Source organism: Anthonomus grandis, chromosome 8 (assembly GCF_022605725.1).
Source record: "Anthonomus grandis grandis chromosome 8, icAntGran1.3, whole genome shotgun sequence".
NCBI lineage: Eukaryota > Metazoa > Arthropoda > Insecta > Coleoptera > Curculionidae > Anthonomus > Anthonomus grandis.
This window is the reverse complement of record NC_065553.1, coordinates 27,350,739-27,365,655: the sequence shown is the minus strand read 5'-3', so window position 1 is coordinate 27,365,655 and position 14,917 is coordinate 27,350,739. Positions and strand designations below refer to the sequence as shown.

Sequence of the window (14,917 nt, the reverse complement as noted above, 5' to 3'; positions counted from 1 at the left end):
AGAGGCGGCGTCGGCAGGTGCGGATGATTAGTCGAAAAGGGTCGAGTGACTTGACTGTCTTAGACTGTGATAAGAATTTTGTTGGGGTAGATCTCGCGCATCCCGTTGCTGTTCTTAACGCCTGGAATTGAAGTTTGTTTAATTGGTTTTTGTTATCTTTCAGCCATAATGTGTTGTCTAACTGTACCCTTGTATAATTGTAAAAATGATTCCTCCCCACCACACTGTTGTGACTGCCTTCAGGATGTTTTTGTCTCTTTGGGCCGCAATGAATGTTTTTTCTATGTATTCCAATGCAGGATATCGGAGAGTACTAAGCCTAAATATTTGTATTATTTTACCCAGTTGATTGTCTGTCCATCATACTTTATTTTGACATTTGCGTTTTCATGTGTGAAGTGCGGCTGATTTGTTTCCTGACAATTCGAAGTATAGTTCCATCAAGATTTCTGCTAACTTTTCCATTTCGTTGTTTGCTCTTGCTATAAGATTTCCTGTGTGTCTGTTTCTCAGCTTCTACTGCTATTTACCCATATCTTTTTCTCTTTCCATTTTGTTACCTGCTTTTGTTTCATTGGTTCTTTTATTGTTTTTTTCATTATGTCCTCTTACGCTCCTCATTATTGACCATATTTGATCTTCAAAATAACTTTACCAGGACCATCTTTAAATGATGGTCTCTTCCTTATTAGGCGGGTTAGGAAAAAAATATATTCGAACTTTTGTCGTATAAAAACGTGTATGTTATGCTTCTGAAGTAGCATAATTTCAGACCTATACTTCAGCATCAGAAAAGTCAGATGTTACAAAGTTTTTGCTATGAAAATAATGTCATGCCAGCAACAACTCAATGTTCGTTGAAAACTTTATTTTAAATCTCTTACGAAATTTATGATATAGATTAAGATGATTAGTTACTGATGCCTTTTGTATTCAGATTAATTCATTGTGAAAAATCGTACGTTTCTTTAATTTTTTTCCTCCCAAATTATAATAAAATGTTTATTTTTATAGTAACAAAACAAATACATATATATACAATCAACAAATTTACCAATAAGAGTAATAAAATAACCATAAATATAATGCAAAAATAAAGTAATATATATACTAAAACATCTAGCTACAATTTGGCAGCCACAATTTAAGAGCTACCAGCTAAACCAACCTAAACTTACACTATATTAAATTTTGGAACCGTCCTTACATCTACTTATTTAAAAATAGGAATTCACTATTGACTATATCTTTTCTCGTTGCCAGGAAATAATGTAAATTCCTCCGACTATGCCAATAATTTAAAAAAAAAACTGGCTATAAGATAAATAATGATGCTTAAAAACTATAACGCTAAAGCATAGAGAATCTCACTACCGTTCGTTCACAGATGAGTAATTAAAAGGCCCCACTATGTCATGCTGCCATATTTGTGTCCCGGGGGCCACAGCGGAGCGTCCGAACCGGACGGCATCGGATCTCTAGTAAACGCGTTAATTATCGAGTCTTTCAGTCTGTCTTTGAACGTTTTGTATTCCATATCGGCGTATTGTTGGCCGAAGTCGAAGTCTGCCACTTCGACTATAAACCTTAAATAAAATAAGACATTTTTTAGCTATATGAGATTCACGTGGTTAATAAATGGTGTAGGAAGGAATTTTAGGTGTAAATAAATATTGTATGAATAGTACTGATCGCAACATCTAGTGTCTAGTTAATGGCATTGTAAAAATATGAACTCCTAGAGCTGTTCTTCGCTTTGAATTTTAAACAATTTACTGGCCCGTATGAATAAAAAGAAAGCAAATGCTCATGAGTATAAGCAAACGCTCAAAGCAAGAGCTTAGAGTAACAGGTCGGAGTATAAGCTTCTACTCGAATTGATATGAATAACGATTTGCTTATACCCAAGAACATTTGCTTCAGTAAAATGAGGAGAATGATGAAGAAAAAGGTATCAATCCACTACTAGCAATGCACTTGCAAGAAAGACCTAAAATCCTCACCAAATGACAAATTCTACATATAAAAAATAAAAAAACGAAGTTTTAAAACCTGCAGCCATAGAAATAGAACGCAAAATAGGATAGCCATTAACCGTTTCGCAACTAATGAAATAAGGTTGACAAGAACAAAACTGGTACCGTAAAATGGGGAAACATTGGCCCATTTTTTTTCTATTATTTGGCTTATAATAAAATACTTGTTAAACTCTATGGTATGTAATTTTTATTTATGAATCATAATGGATGTTCCCATAGATTTTGTACTTTAGTCTGCATGTATAATAAATTATCAAAATTTTTTTTTTGTTTCAAGTGGGCCAAAGTTACCTTGAAATGGGGAACCTTTGACCCGTGCATGTTAATTGGGTGTTGGGTTAATGCTACACTGAAACGTAGAGGATTAAATTGATTTTAGGTAAATAAAAGCTTAAGAAAAAAAACTGGCGGTTTTTCAAACAGATCATAAACAGAAAAAATGCAAAATTTACAACAAAAAATTATTTTAATGAAATTTATTGCAAATAATCAACACATTTGTTATAATAAGGGACAAAATATCAAAAACACTTTATCCTAATGCTTTGCAAAAATATCCTACATCTATACTAAAAATTACACTTATTTGTCAACAAAATTGTCAATTTCTGAAACTTTGTACTGATTTCTCTTAGATACCATGTTTGGCTCGTTAATTTTCATAATGACGTCTTCCCAACTGTACAGGGTGGCCAAATAAGAATGCGAGGTACTGTATCTGGGAAACTATTCATCGTAGAAGCTTGCGATAAAAAAATTTATTACTAAAATGGCCAAGAGAATGACCTGGAAAATATTTTCAAGTTTCTAAAATGGCCGCTAGGGGGCGCAACTGCAATCTTGAATCTAGAAAACTGATGTTTCTGTAAATTTTGCTGAATTAACCTAACAAAAAAATAGCTGATTATTAAAGTAGAGACTAATCCGAACCTTTTTTATTTGAATAGTTTTGCTGTATCTCTAAAAATAAAGTGGTGGGGGGTGTTCAAAAGTTGGCTTAAAACACACCCTGTATACCAAAAACGCCTTAGCCGATTTTATCAAACTTGGGCTAGTTGGAAAGAGCTATTATTAAGCTACGAATATTATTATATTTCATGTTTTTTTAGTTTTACATCTCGCCGCTAGAGGGCTTTTTTCGGCTTTCTGACACAAATGACTAATTTTCTCAAAAAACTTAAACGCGTTGATATGATTTTTTTTTCATAAAAAAATAGCTAAATGATGTCTAAATAATCTTGCGAAAACCGCAACTCGATATCTTGTTCCTAACCTAAAATATAGGCCAAAGAATATTTTATACCCTTAAATTTTAATTTTTGTATACTAATTATTTTGGAATTTTTTAAAATTCACTACTTTTGAAAACAAAATTTACCATTTTTGAAAATATTACCTAATATCACTAAAAGGTAAGTATTAATAATGCTTATATCAAAAATCAGACCTATTTTATGTTATATATTCACTATGGATATAATACGAAAAAAATAATTATTAGAAAGCAGGCCATGGAATGCAACAAAAGAAATGTCTACTTAAATTATAAACATTCCTCAAATTGTCAATAGTAAGTTGTCAAAAGTTTTACGTTACTTGAGCATTTTTTGTTTTTGCAAAATGCGTTTTACGAACGATGAAGCTGTTGATATGCTTGCGGTTTATTGAATGTGTGTTGAATGTCTTCAAAATGCTGCAGTAGCAAAAAGAGTTTATGCTGCTCGATATCCAAATCGAAGTCCTTGCGATATTAGATTTTTTCCCCGATTAGTGGCGAACTTACGAGCCAATGGTAGTTTTCGGCCTAGGTTTCAACGGCCAAGAATTAGAAGAAATCTGGACAATATTAACAGCGTACTGGGATATATTGAAGGAAATCCTCATGTTAGCACAAGAGCATTATCCCTTGAATTAGGCATATCAAGAACAACGATTCAAAATATTTTGAAGGACAATAGGTAAATTCTAATAGCCATCGCCATATATGGATTTATTTAAGTTCAGCTTTTTTTTAATATATTTATAGAATGCACCCATATCATGTTAATTTACATCAGGCATTGGAAGAAGCAGACTTTGACCGTAGGTTGGACTATTGCCATTGGATATTAGGCATGATACGCGAGGACAGAGATTTTTTATTTAAAATTCTTTGGACCGATGAATCCACATTTAATAGTGACGGTAGAGTCAACCTGCATAACATGCATTATTGGTCTGCAGAAAATCCGCATTGGTTGCGTGAAGTTCAGCACCAAGGGCGCTGGAGTTTAAATGTGTGGTGTGGTATACTTGGAGGCAACATTATTGGACTATATGTTTTTGAACAATCTCTAAATGGCAATGTTTTTTTCGACTTTTTGGTAAATCAATTACCGTTGTTGCTGGAAGATGTGCCACTGGAAGTCCGGCAAAATTTGTTTTTGCAGTTGGATGGTTGTCCAGCACATTTTGCTAGGAATGTGCGAGAGCATATTAATAACATTTTTTAATAGCGGTGGATTGGAAGAGGAAGCCTGTTTCCATGGCCTCCGCGATCCCCAGTCTTGATTTCTATTTATGGGGGCGGTTAAAGGACATTGTATTTCAGACTCAGCCTACGACTAGAGAAGATATGAAAAACCGCATTCGTAATGCAATACATACCATACCGAGATCCGAAATTGAAGCTGCAGTTCTATCTACCCATGAGAGGCTTCAGCAATGCATAGAGCGTGATGGTCAGCATTTCGAGCATTTACGGGGGCATTAAAACCCTTTCTTTTTAAAATCGGTCCTTTATAGGGCCACAACTTACATTATAAAAGAAATTCGAAATAAATTATTTTGTAGTTTTTATAAATATTAAGGGATTTCCATATAAAATTTTCTTTGGCCTAAATTTTAGGTTAGGATGAAGATATTAAGATGCGGTTTTCGTAAGCATGTTTAGGCGTCATTAAGCTATTTTTTTGTATAAAAAAATTTATACCATTGCATTTAAGTTTTTTGAGAAAATTAGTCATTTGTGTCAGAAAGCCGAAAAAAGCCCTCTAGCGGCGAGATGTAAAACTAAAAAAACATGAAATATAATAATATTCGTAGCTTAATAATAGCTCTTTTCAACTAGCCCAAGTTTGATAAAATCGGCTAAGGCGTTTTTAGTATACAGGGTGTGTTTTAAGCCAACTTTTGAACACCCCCCATCACTTTATTTTTAGAGATACAGCAAAACTATTCAAATAAAAAAGGTTCGGATTAGTCTCTACTTTAATAATCAGCTATTTTTTTGTTAGGTTAATTCAGCAAAATTTACAGAAACATCAGTTTTCTAGATTCAAGATTGCAGTTGCGCCCCCTAGCGGCCATTTTAGAAACTTGAAAATATTTTCCAGGTCATTCTCTTGGCCATTTTAGTAATAAATTTTTTTATCGCAAGCTTCTACGATGAATAGTTTCCCAGATACAGTACCTCGCATTCTTATTTGGCCACCCTGTACAAAAATTCGTCCCTTTTTTCTGGCCACCTCCAAAATTTAATTCCTTTTCCATACAATCTACTCTAGGTCCTTCTTCTGAAATCTTGATAATTTTTCTAGGATATTGGTTGGCATTAAACGTTACCAACATAAAATCGCCTATGTTTAAATTAGCACGACTTGGTCTCTCTATCAACTGGCTGCGCTTCTGCAACAAGAACGACGATGAAGAACGAGAAGCTGAGCTATTTGCCACCATATGCGGGCTTACGCAGCTTGTGGAGGAACCTACCAGAATCCCCGATCGAGACGGTGAGTTCGCGAATCTCCTATATCTGGTCTTGGCTTCAGACCCTGAATCGTACACAGTATCAGTACATGCCCCCCTAGGAATATCGGACCACAAATTGATAACAGTCTCTTGCCAGTTGGAGGTTAAAACGCAGGATCCTCCGATGCCGCGGAAAGTATGGCACTATAAATCAGCAGAGTGGAACCATCTTCGGGAATTTTATCGCTCATTCCCTTGGAAAGAAGTCTGCTTTAGAACCAATAACATCTCAGAATGTGCAAACCAAATTACAGAGACGATCTTGGCAGGAATGGAAGCTTATATCCCTTTTTCTACTAAATGCGGATCAAACAACAAGCAATGGTTCAACCTGAATTGCAAAAAGGCAGTAAACACTAAAAACGCAGCATATCGCAAATGGCGTCAACATCCTTCCATCGAAAATCGGTTTTAAGAAAACTTTTTAGCCTCCAGAAATAGCTGGAAGCGAATTATTGATGAATGCAAAGAGAGTCACATCACCAGGATCAAAAACAAACTGCTAAACTGCCCAAATGGAACAAGATCTTTCTGGTCGGTATCGAAAGCCGTTAGTCAAGGATTTGCTAAGTCGGCCTTGCCACCCCTAACAGCAGATGATGGTTCTATCGCGGTAACAGCAAGGGAAAAAGCCAACTTACTGGGTAAACTCTTCGTGTCCAATTCAACTCTGCACTCGCAAGGCAAAACACCGCCATATTTGCCAAGGGTGAATTCATCGATGGGAGAAATTTCGTTTCCCCAACGAATTATAAATAAAATTCTTAAAAGCGTAGACACCAACAAAGCTTCTGGACCCGATGGAATTCCAGCCCTAATACTAAAACGTTGTGCAGACGAATTGACTCCTCCCTTATGTAGACTGTTCACGGCATCGTATAAGCAGGGTCAATTTCCAACAAGCTGGAAAACTGCTCGAGTGCAAGCTGTACCCAAAAAGGATAAGTAGACGGAGGCCATGGAGAAGCACGGCGAGTCCCGCTCAGTCGCTCTTGACATTTCCAAGAGATTTGACAGAGTGTGGCATGAGGGACTACTAACCAAGCTCTCCTCAATCGGCATACAAAACTCATTATTGAATTGGATCAAAAGTTTTCTTGAACAACGAACAATCCAAGTAGCCGTCGATGGATACCTCTCCGACAAATTTAACATTAACGCTGGAGTCCCTCAAGGATGAATTCTATCCCCCACCCTTTTCTTGGTATATATCAATGATTTGCTAGGAACTACTGTCAACTCAATCTACAGCTTTGCGGACGATAGCACACTTATTTCCGCTTTTAAGTCCGCCAAACCAACGACAGCCGCAAGTTCTCAGAATCTTAGGCAGCAACAAGTAGCTTCAACCAACAACGATATTAGAGCAATCTTGGAGTGAGGCGATAACAATTTGGTCAATTTTAACGCTAAAAAAACGCAGGCTGCAGTATTTACGATGAAGACTAACCTTGGTGGCCCGGAGCTGGTTATGGCAGGAAAAAAAAAACATTGCCAATGAAATCATCTTTACATCTTCTAGGAGTCGAGGTCACCAACAGTGTGTCCTGGCATGACCACGTTGTCGAGGTCGCCAGGGCGGCTTCCAAAAAACTCGTAGTGCTTTTCAAAACGAAAAAACTGTATACACCAGAACAGCAGCTGACTCTTTATAAGGCTCAAATACGTCCTTCCCTCGAGTATTGCTCGCATGTCTGGAGCTCTGCACCCAAGCATAGTTTAAACCTGCTGGATTCTGTATAGAAGAGAGCTATTCGTCTTATCGACAAACCAGAACTGACAAAGAGTCTGGATAGTCTGGACCACAGGAGAAAGGTGGCTGATCTCTGTTTATTCTACCGTTATTATCACGGTAAGTGCTCCTCTGAGCTGGCAGGCCTGATCCCACCCAGGGCTGTTCCGGCAAGAAGGACGCGTCTAGCAGTTGCGGCTCATCAACACCGAGTCCACCTGCCTACCCCAAGGACGTCGCTGTATCGGGACTCATTCATCCACATCTTCTTTGTGGAACGGGCTTCCACCTCACATATTTCCCGACGCATACAACCTACAGCGATTCAAGATAAATGCCCACAAATATCTTCGCGCAAGCACCACTCCAAGAGTGACATAGGACTTTCCTCTTGTGCTTGTGTTTACCATAAAAAAAAAATATATCAGGATTTTAAACAACCTCATTATGCTCGTCTTCAATCAAATTAGAAAATGAATCGTTTAGATTATCAGATTTTAAATCATTTTCATTTAAAGAGCTCTGAGAAGAGCTTGAAGACAAATTTCGTCTTGGTATCTGGGCTTATTAGGTCACTCGAACTTATGCTTTTCCCAGCAGGAACATGCAATTTTTTTCTTCTCTGCTTGGTCCTATTATCACTTCCCAAATATTCTGCACGTTTTGCCTCTATCTGTTCCAAAAAAACTGAACCCATCATGTCTTTATTCACTTCAGTCAAGTTTTTTGGTAGGCGATCAAGTAACATTTGCTTATTTAAAGGATAAATCCCACATTTTTCAAAACCAGAAATTAGATTCTGGCTTTTATCTATTTCTAGATTTTGAATTAGTTCTTTAAGTAAGGGTGGAAACAAATCCTTGGGAATACTTAAAAATCTTGAACCAGATTTTGACTCTTTCCACTTGGTTAAAATATTTCGCCAAACTCTTTTTAGTGGGGCAAAAAATGCCACATCCAATGGTTGGGTGAGGTGAGTTGTGTTTGGCGGCAAACATACGAATCTTATATTATTCTGCTCATATAGTTGAATAACCCTTTCGCTAATATGCGACGAGAGGTTGTCACCTAATAAAAGAACAGGTCCATATTCGTTTCTCACTTCCGAAAGAAAATGATATTCAAACCAATCTTCAAATGTAGGTCCGTCTTGGAGCGGTTGTAGCGACTTCTTGGGGGGCCATTTTCTGTCCAAGTAGTCCAGAGATGCTCGGCCTTGTATACAACATAAGGAGCAAGGCATTTTCCTTCTGCATTGCCACAAAACATAACAGAAGTGGCATTTTTGCTAAAATTGCATATTTTTTCAACATACTTAGCCCCTGTTTTACAAATTACTTTTTTGTTTCCTGGGTCGTCACTAAGATTGGTCTCATCGTAATTCTATATTCGTGAGGGTGGAATGTTTTCTAAAGCAACTGCCAAGTTTTCCATATAGTCATTCAATGCCGCTTCAGACACTTCTGCTCGAACTCTCTTTATATTGGAACCAATTCGTTGGGCTAAGTTTTTATGACGCAGCAAGTAAGATTTTGTCCACTCATATCCAGGCAGATTATCTTTGAACAATGAAATACGGATCCTTTTTTGTCTAAGTAAGCTTTAACAGCCATCCGAAAGTCCATTGCAACTACAGGAAAACCGAAATCTGCTAACTTGATAAGATGTTGTTCAAAAGCAGCTTCTTCCGCATCTAAAAAGACTCGAGATCGGCCAATAGTTTTGGAGTGTTTGCCCTTTAATTTATTTTTGACTGTAGATCTAGGAATCCCGTAAGTTGCGGCAGCAATTCGTTAAGTCATTCGACCTGATCTTATTTCTTGTAAGCATTCTTCCAGTTTTTCAGACGTATAATTAGGATCGTGATCCAAGGCGTTTTTTTGGGTGTCGAGGCTTTACTAACCTTCCTGAAAAAAAATATGAATGTAAAATATTTGTTGCTAGTTGTTGAATATCAGGATTAAATCTAAATATGGGCCAAAGTTACCCTAAATCATATTATCCAGGACAACAACAAAAGAAGAGTTAATAATATAACTAAAAAATATGTTACGCTCTATTTTATAGTCAACTATAATCAACAATATACTTACCGAGATACTAGAACTTTCCTAACAATAATTGGTGCCGATCAAAGTTTTAATGCGTAAGTTATTGAATTGAATAAAAATCGACCTGTCGGCTTCAAGATCGCCTTTCACCAAACACGCGGTTGCCGTCGCGCGGCTGTTAATGAAAGTACAAAAACGCCCTCTATCGACTGGAATTTACACAATAGAGTTGTTATTTACTTTTTTGGCGCTATTTTTAAAATAATCTTTTTTCTTAATGTGGGCCAAAGTTGTCCCCTCATTACATTAACCCTCAAATAAAATAAACAGTATCTCTAAAGGACTGAAAAAAAAAATATCTAAAGAACGAAAATGACTGAAAATCCCTCGAAGAAACTTAGGACACTTAATAACTAGATATAAATAGCTCAAATTTAAGATCTAAGTTTAATTTAACTTGAAATTTTCATACTCCATCAAAGCATTAGTTATTAAAGCTTATTCCCTAAATATGTGTTTTTTTAACATACCTGCTTCTGTTTTGTAGATAATAAGCAACTCCAAAGACGATAGTCACTACAGCTACCAAACTGAAAGCTACTGGGACCACAATAACTGACAACTGTGCCTGTTGTTTTACTGCAAATAAAAAAGAAAATATTACCTCCCGTACCATAAACCTTATATTAACATCTTTTACCTTTATATACTGTGACTGCCACAGAAGTAACCTTTATACTAACATCATTTTTAATAATAATTACGATCGTTTTCCTAGTATTAAAATATCTTTTAATCGGAAAGTCGCACTTGTCCAGATCAATGTATCTTTCACAAGTTTCATTGCCTGTAACATTGTATAAGCCTAAAAGTCAGTAAAATTAGTGCAAAACAAATTATATATTGAATGTATTAATACCATCTTTAATAAAAACGCAAAATTGCATTTTTTGGGAGCCCTTGCAGTTAATATTCAGGCTCAAGAGGTCGCCGTGTTTCAGCCAATTGTTGCCAGAAACGGTAATATTCGATACCGGTTCTAAGAAAAAAAAAGTTAATTTAATTCATAGGTAATCGAGCTAAACAAACCTTTGGTTGTAATAACCCTCCTAAAATATCCATACACTTTTTTATTATCAGTGGTGATAATGGTACTGTTACAAACGTAAGGAAAAGTGCCATTATAAGGCACCAAAGTACCATTCTGCCATATTTTGATGTTAGATTGTGTTTCGTTTGAGGCGGATTCATTTTTTACGGCTCGTTTTTGCTTTGACGATGGTTTTTTTGTTGTCGAGGTCTGTAAGTAATGCAATATTTTCAACTTATTAAAAAAAAAATATACAGGGTGTTTGGCGGAGGTTTAGCCAAACTTGGTGGGCATATAGATAGGCTCAGATAGAAGATATTTTCTTAATAAACTTGTGTTCCAAAAGTGTCGGGTTCTTTTATATCATTGTATTTGTGTTATTTCCAGGATTTCTAAAAAATTATGCCTTTTGACATCTTTAAATTTTTTCAGCATATTTTTCACGTTTTTTTTTACATTTGTATTTAGTCTGTAATGTATCCTGAATCTAAAAAAATCAATATCAAGTACAAATAATACCGAAATAATTCGTTTTGAGCTCAAAAAGTTAATACAAGTAGCAAAAAGTTATGAAAGATAACTTTAACTTGACGCAAAAAAAAAAACTAAAATCTATCAAGATGTTCAGGTAGTTTTAAAAACATCTCCAGTTAATACTCTTTTCAATGATATACGGTGTGTAACACAAAGCCGACTAACTTGCCACAATTCATGACTTTAAAGGACAATAAAGTAAAAAAAATATATTTTTTAATTTTATGTATTTATTTCAAAATTACAAATTTTATTAAAACTGCGCTCCCCTAGCTCTAATACATGCCCTACGTCGCCGTCGCATTTCCATTCTCGTAAGACGAAGCCGCATCTCTTTTCTGATAGTTTGAAAAGCGGCATCGATTCTTTGAATGGTCAAATGAGGAGATCGTGGAACATGCTATGGGATTCTTGTTGTGATAACAACAATATGTGCTACATATTGTTGTTGTCATTTGATATTTGTCATTTGTCGTGGCGTAACTTTTTAGCTTTCTTACGTACCCAAGTCGTTAATTTAGTATTGTATCGTTTCTGTAGTTGTTATTGTTATTGTTAATACTGTTGTTATTGCTGCTGTTAATTGAGTTTTTATATTGTTTTTGTGACTTTCCTTATTTTCGTATCATTATCGCCACAATGGCTGCATACACTACCGAAGAATACGCCGATATTGTCTTTGCTTATGGAAGAGCCAATGGTAATACGCGAGAAGCACAAAGAATTTTTGAGAAGCAATACCCCAATAGGCGTGTGCCCCACCACAACACTTTTGCTAACACTTTTCGTCGATTAAGGGAAACAGGCAATCTAAATTTTCAAGAACCGAGGATCAATCGGATTCAGTATGATGTTGCTGTAGATGAAAACGTAATTCGCGCATTCTATGAGGATCCCACCACTAGTACAAGGAAAGCTACTAGCTACAGATCTGAACATTTCTACATGGAAAGCATGGTCAGTTGTCAAGGCAGAAGGAAGGCATCCTTTCCATTACACCCCAGTGCAAGGTAATTTCATACTACATCAACAACTTAATTCCGCAATTTTTACTGGCATCGTGATACTCTATTCTAGGTCTTCTACAAGCCGACTATGAGCGACGGGTACAATTTTGCCGCTTTTTGCTTCACGCAGACGTTGAAAATGGACACTTTTTAAAAAGCATCTTATGGACAGATGAATCAACATTTACACGTGCGGGGATATTTAACCAACATAATTTACATTATTGGGAAAACAAAAACGTAAATCCGCATTTGACCAGAGCCAAGTCTTTCCAAACAAGATTCAGTGTTAATGTTTGGGCAGGTGTGATTGGGAGACACCTCATCGTTCCACACTACTTGCCGAGAAACCTCAACGGGGACAATTACTTACATTTTTTACAAAATGATCTCCCACAATTATTGGTTGATATACCCATATTTAATGAAGACGGGCCAATCGTCTTCCAGAATGACGGGTGTCCTGCACACTCTCGGGTCGCCGTTAGAGAATTTCTGAACAATACTTTTTCCAATGCGTGGATCGGAAGAGCAGGTCCCATCGCATGGCTTCCATGGTCCCCTGATTTAACCCCTCCCGATTTTTACGTATGGGGACGTGCGAAATAACTCGTGTACGAGGTGGAAATTGACAATCTAGACCACTTAATTCAAAGAATCAATGCCGCTTTTCTAACCGTCACAGAAGAGATTGTTATATTTTTTTTTCCTAAAGTGCAATAAAATGGAATGATGGTGGTGAAGCGATGAATGCCAAGTTAATCAAAAGAAAAGAAGTACTAAAAATAGTGAAAGGTTTATGGCCTTAAGAGGGTCTCCAAAAGTTGTTTGATGCCCGGAGAAACTTAACCCCTCTTACCTGAAACGCCCAGAGAAGGAATCCTTCACAATGCTGCTAGCTCAAGCCGATGTGGGTTCTAGCTTCTTTCTCAACCAAATGAACCAAAATTTCTTAGGTAGTAACTACCCAAGAGTTACCCAACTAAATGTCAAAATCAGTATGGCGCCACCAAGTTTTGGATTTTATATAATCCCAAAGGACGCCCAATATTTATCAAAATTTATTTAGGCAAGTTCAAAACGAAACTTGGAAAACAAAATCAAAGTCAAATCAGTATACACTATTGTTTCCAAATTACCTATGATATTTCAACCTACTTAACTCAAGTGAAAAACAAATTAACAACAGAAAATAACAATTTATTTAAGTCTTGATTATCACAGAGAATTATGTTATGTTATTTATCGTTAAGAGGAATAATTATTTAAGTTGGTAATAAGGAACCACAACATCACACAAAAAATACACAATCAAAGTGTGGTTGTCGAAATAAAACAAACTATGTTACACCCAAACCTTTTGGGGAATGAAGCTTCAATTTAATTAAACTAATAACTTACATGGCCCGGTATATCCCGCCACGGACATTGACCTAAGCAAAAAAAAAATAACAACCCTAACTGTTGAAGCTTCCCCACTTAAAATTACCCTTTTATTAGTTTACTCTAATATTTACTAGCTAATCTGAGAAAATTTGACATCTTAGGAGTAGTCTGAAAATAAATAATATAACCCAAGTATATACTCGTAGTACTACGAAGCCGGCTGCGTCTTACCTCACAGGAGTCACTTGTCACATATATATGTCCTCTTATCAGTAATATTCAATAATAAAATAGCATCGATTAAATAATATCAATAAAATTTTAAATAAGCTTATGTATGTATCTCAACTCAAAAGATAAAAGTTGTGATAATAAAAATAAAATAAGTGAATAAAAAAAAATGTTATGTTGTGTCACCTAGCTCCACACACAGCAGACTACTTCAGATTCGAGATTCTCCCAGAAATCCAATTCCCAGTCAAAGAAAACTGCAGGCTTCCAAGCTTCACCTCTTCCACTTCACAAGCTCTGGTAGTGGTCTAGGTTAGACGTTAGCTCACAGTTGCTTAAAATCTCCTTCTAGATTAGAGCCAGTAGAGTACATAACCCCAAAACGAAAGCACCATGTGACATGAAGAAATCAGGTCCGTACAAAAAAAATCCGTCCAAAATCCATGTTATGTAGCTCTAGTAGCCAAAAGAAAAGAAAAAAACCTATACTATCAGTATAAACGATAAATTCAAGAATACCTACTTGCTAATTAAATTGTCCCCTGCCAATGCCAATCAGAACCGCTATTTTGCCGATGTTCGAGGGCACGTGAAAAATTATTAGGTTTTAAATCGCCATAAAGGCCAGTAAATTCAACAAAACAACAAATTATAGCATTACGCCCAAAAAGTTGATTTACTATCACCACATTTAGTCAATTATATCCCCATATGGGTAAAATTCACACGAATTTCAAAAAGAACTAAAGCACTCTTCACTTCATGACGGCGGTCTGGGAAAAGGAACGACCGCAGAGGTCAAACCCGTATTTAAGCAATCACGCACAAAGTGTATTGCCAATCGAAATATATAACAAAATAACTTAACTTTTTTTATAAGTACCATAAAACCTTTTATAAAAAATAAATAACTAAATTTGTGGCCCAAGGAAGTTGGCAATGAAAATATGTGTCACTATGACAATCAATTTCGATTTTGCCTAGACCAGCAACTTCTTGCTATCTTCCAAGAAAACTAATATTTACATTAGATAAAAAGAGACAAAAATTAGATAGGT

The 14,917-nt window shown here is 36.2% G+C and overlaps 1 protein-coding gene across 2 annotated transcripts in view; it reads right to left on the bottom strand.

The window, feature by feature from the left end:
- Window positions 1–987: 987 nt before the first annotated feature.
- The window catches only part of LOC126739409 (uncharacterized), a 32,972-nt gene continuing 19,042 nt past the window's right edge, over window positions 988–14,917 (bottom strand). The window contains exons 5-9 of one of the 2 annotated variants that reach the window (XM_050445082.1): window positions 10,701–10,911; window positions 10,531–10,650; window positions 10,312–10,476; window positions 10,142–10,250; window positions 988–1,586 (exon numbers count right to left, since the gene is read on the bottom strand). In XM_050445082.1, coding sequence (XP_050301039.1) covers window positions 1,409–1,586; window positions 10,142–10,250; window positions 10,312–10,476; window positions 10,531–10,650; window positions 10,701–10,911 — 783 coding nt within the window. In that variant the 3' untranslated portion in view covers window positions 988–1,408. The remainder of the gene's footprint in view (window positions 1,587–10,141; window positions 10,251–10,311; window positions 10,477–10,530; window positions 10,651–10,700; window positions 10,912–14,917) is intronic. The other variant, XM_050445083.1, reaches the window with a different exon arrangement.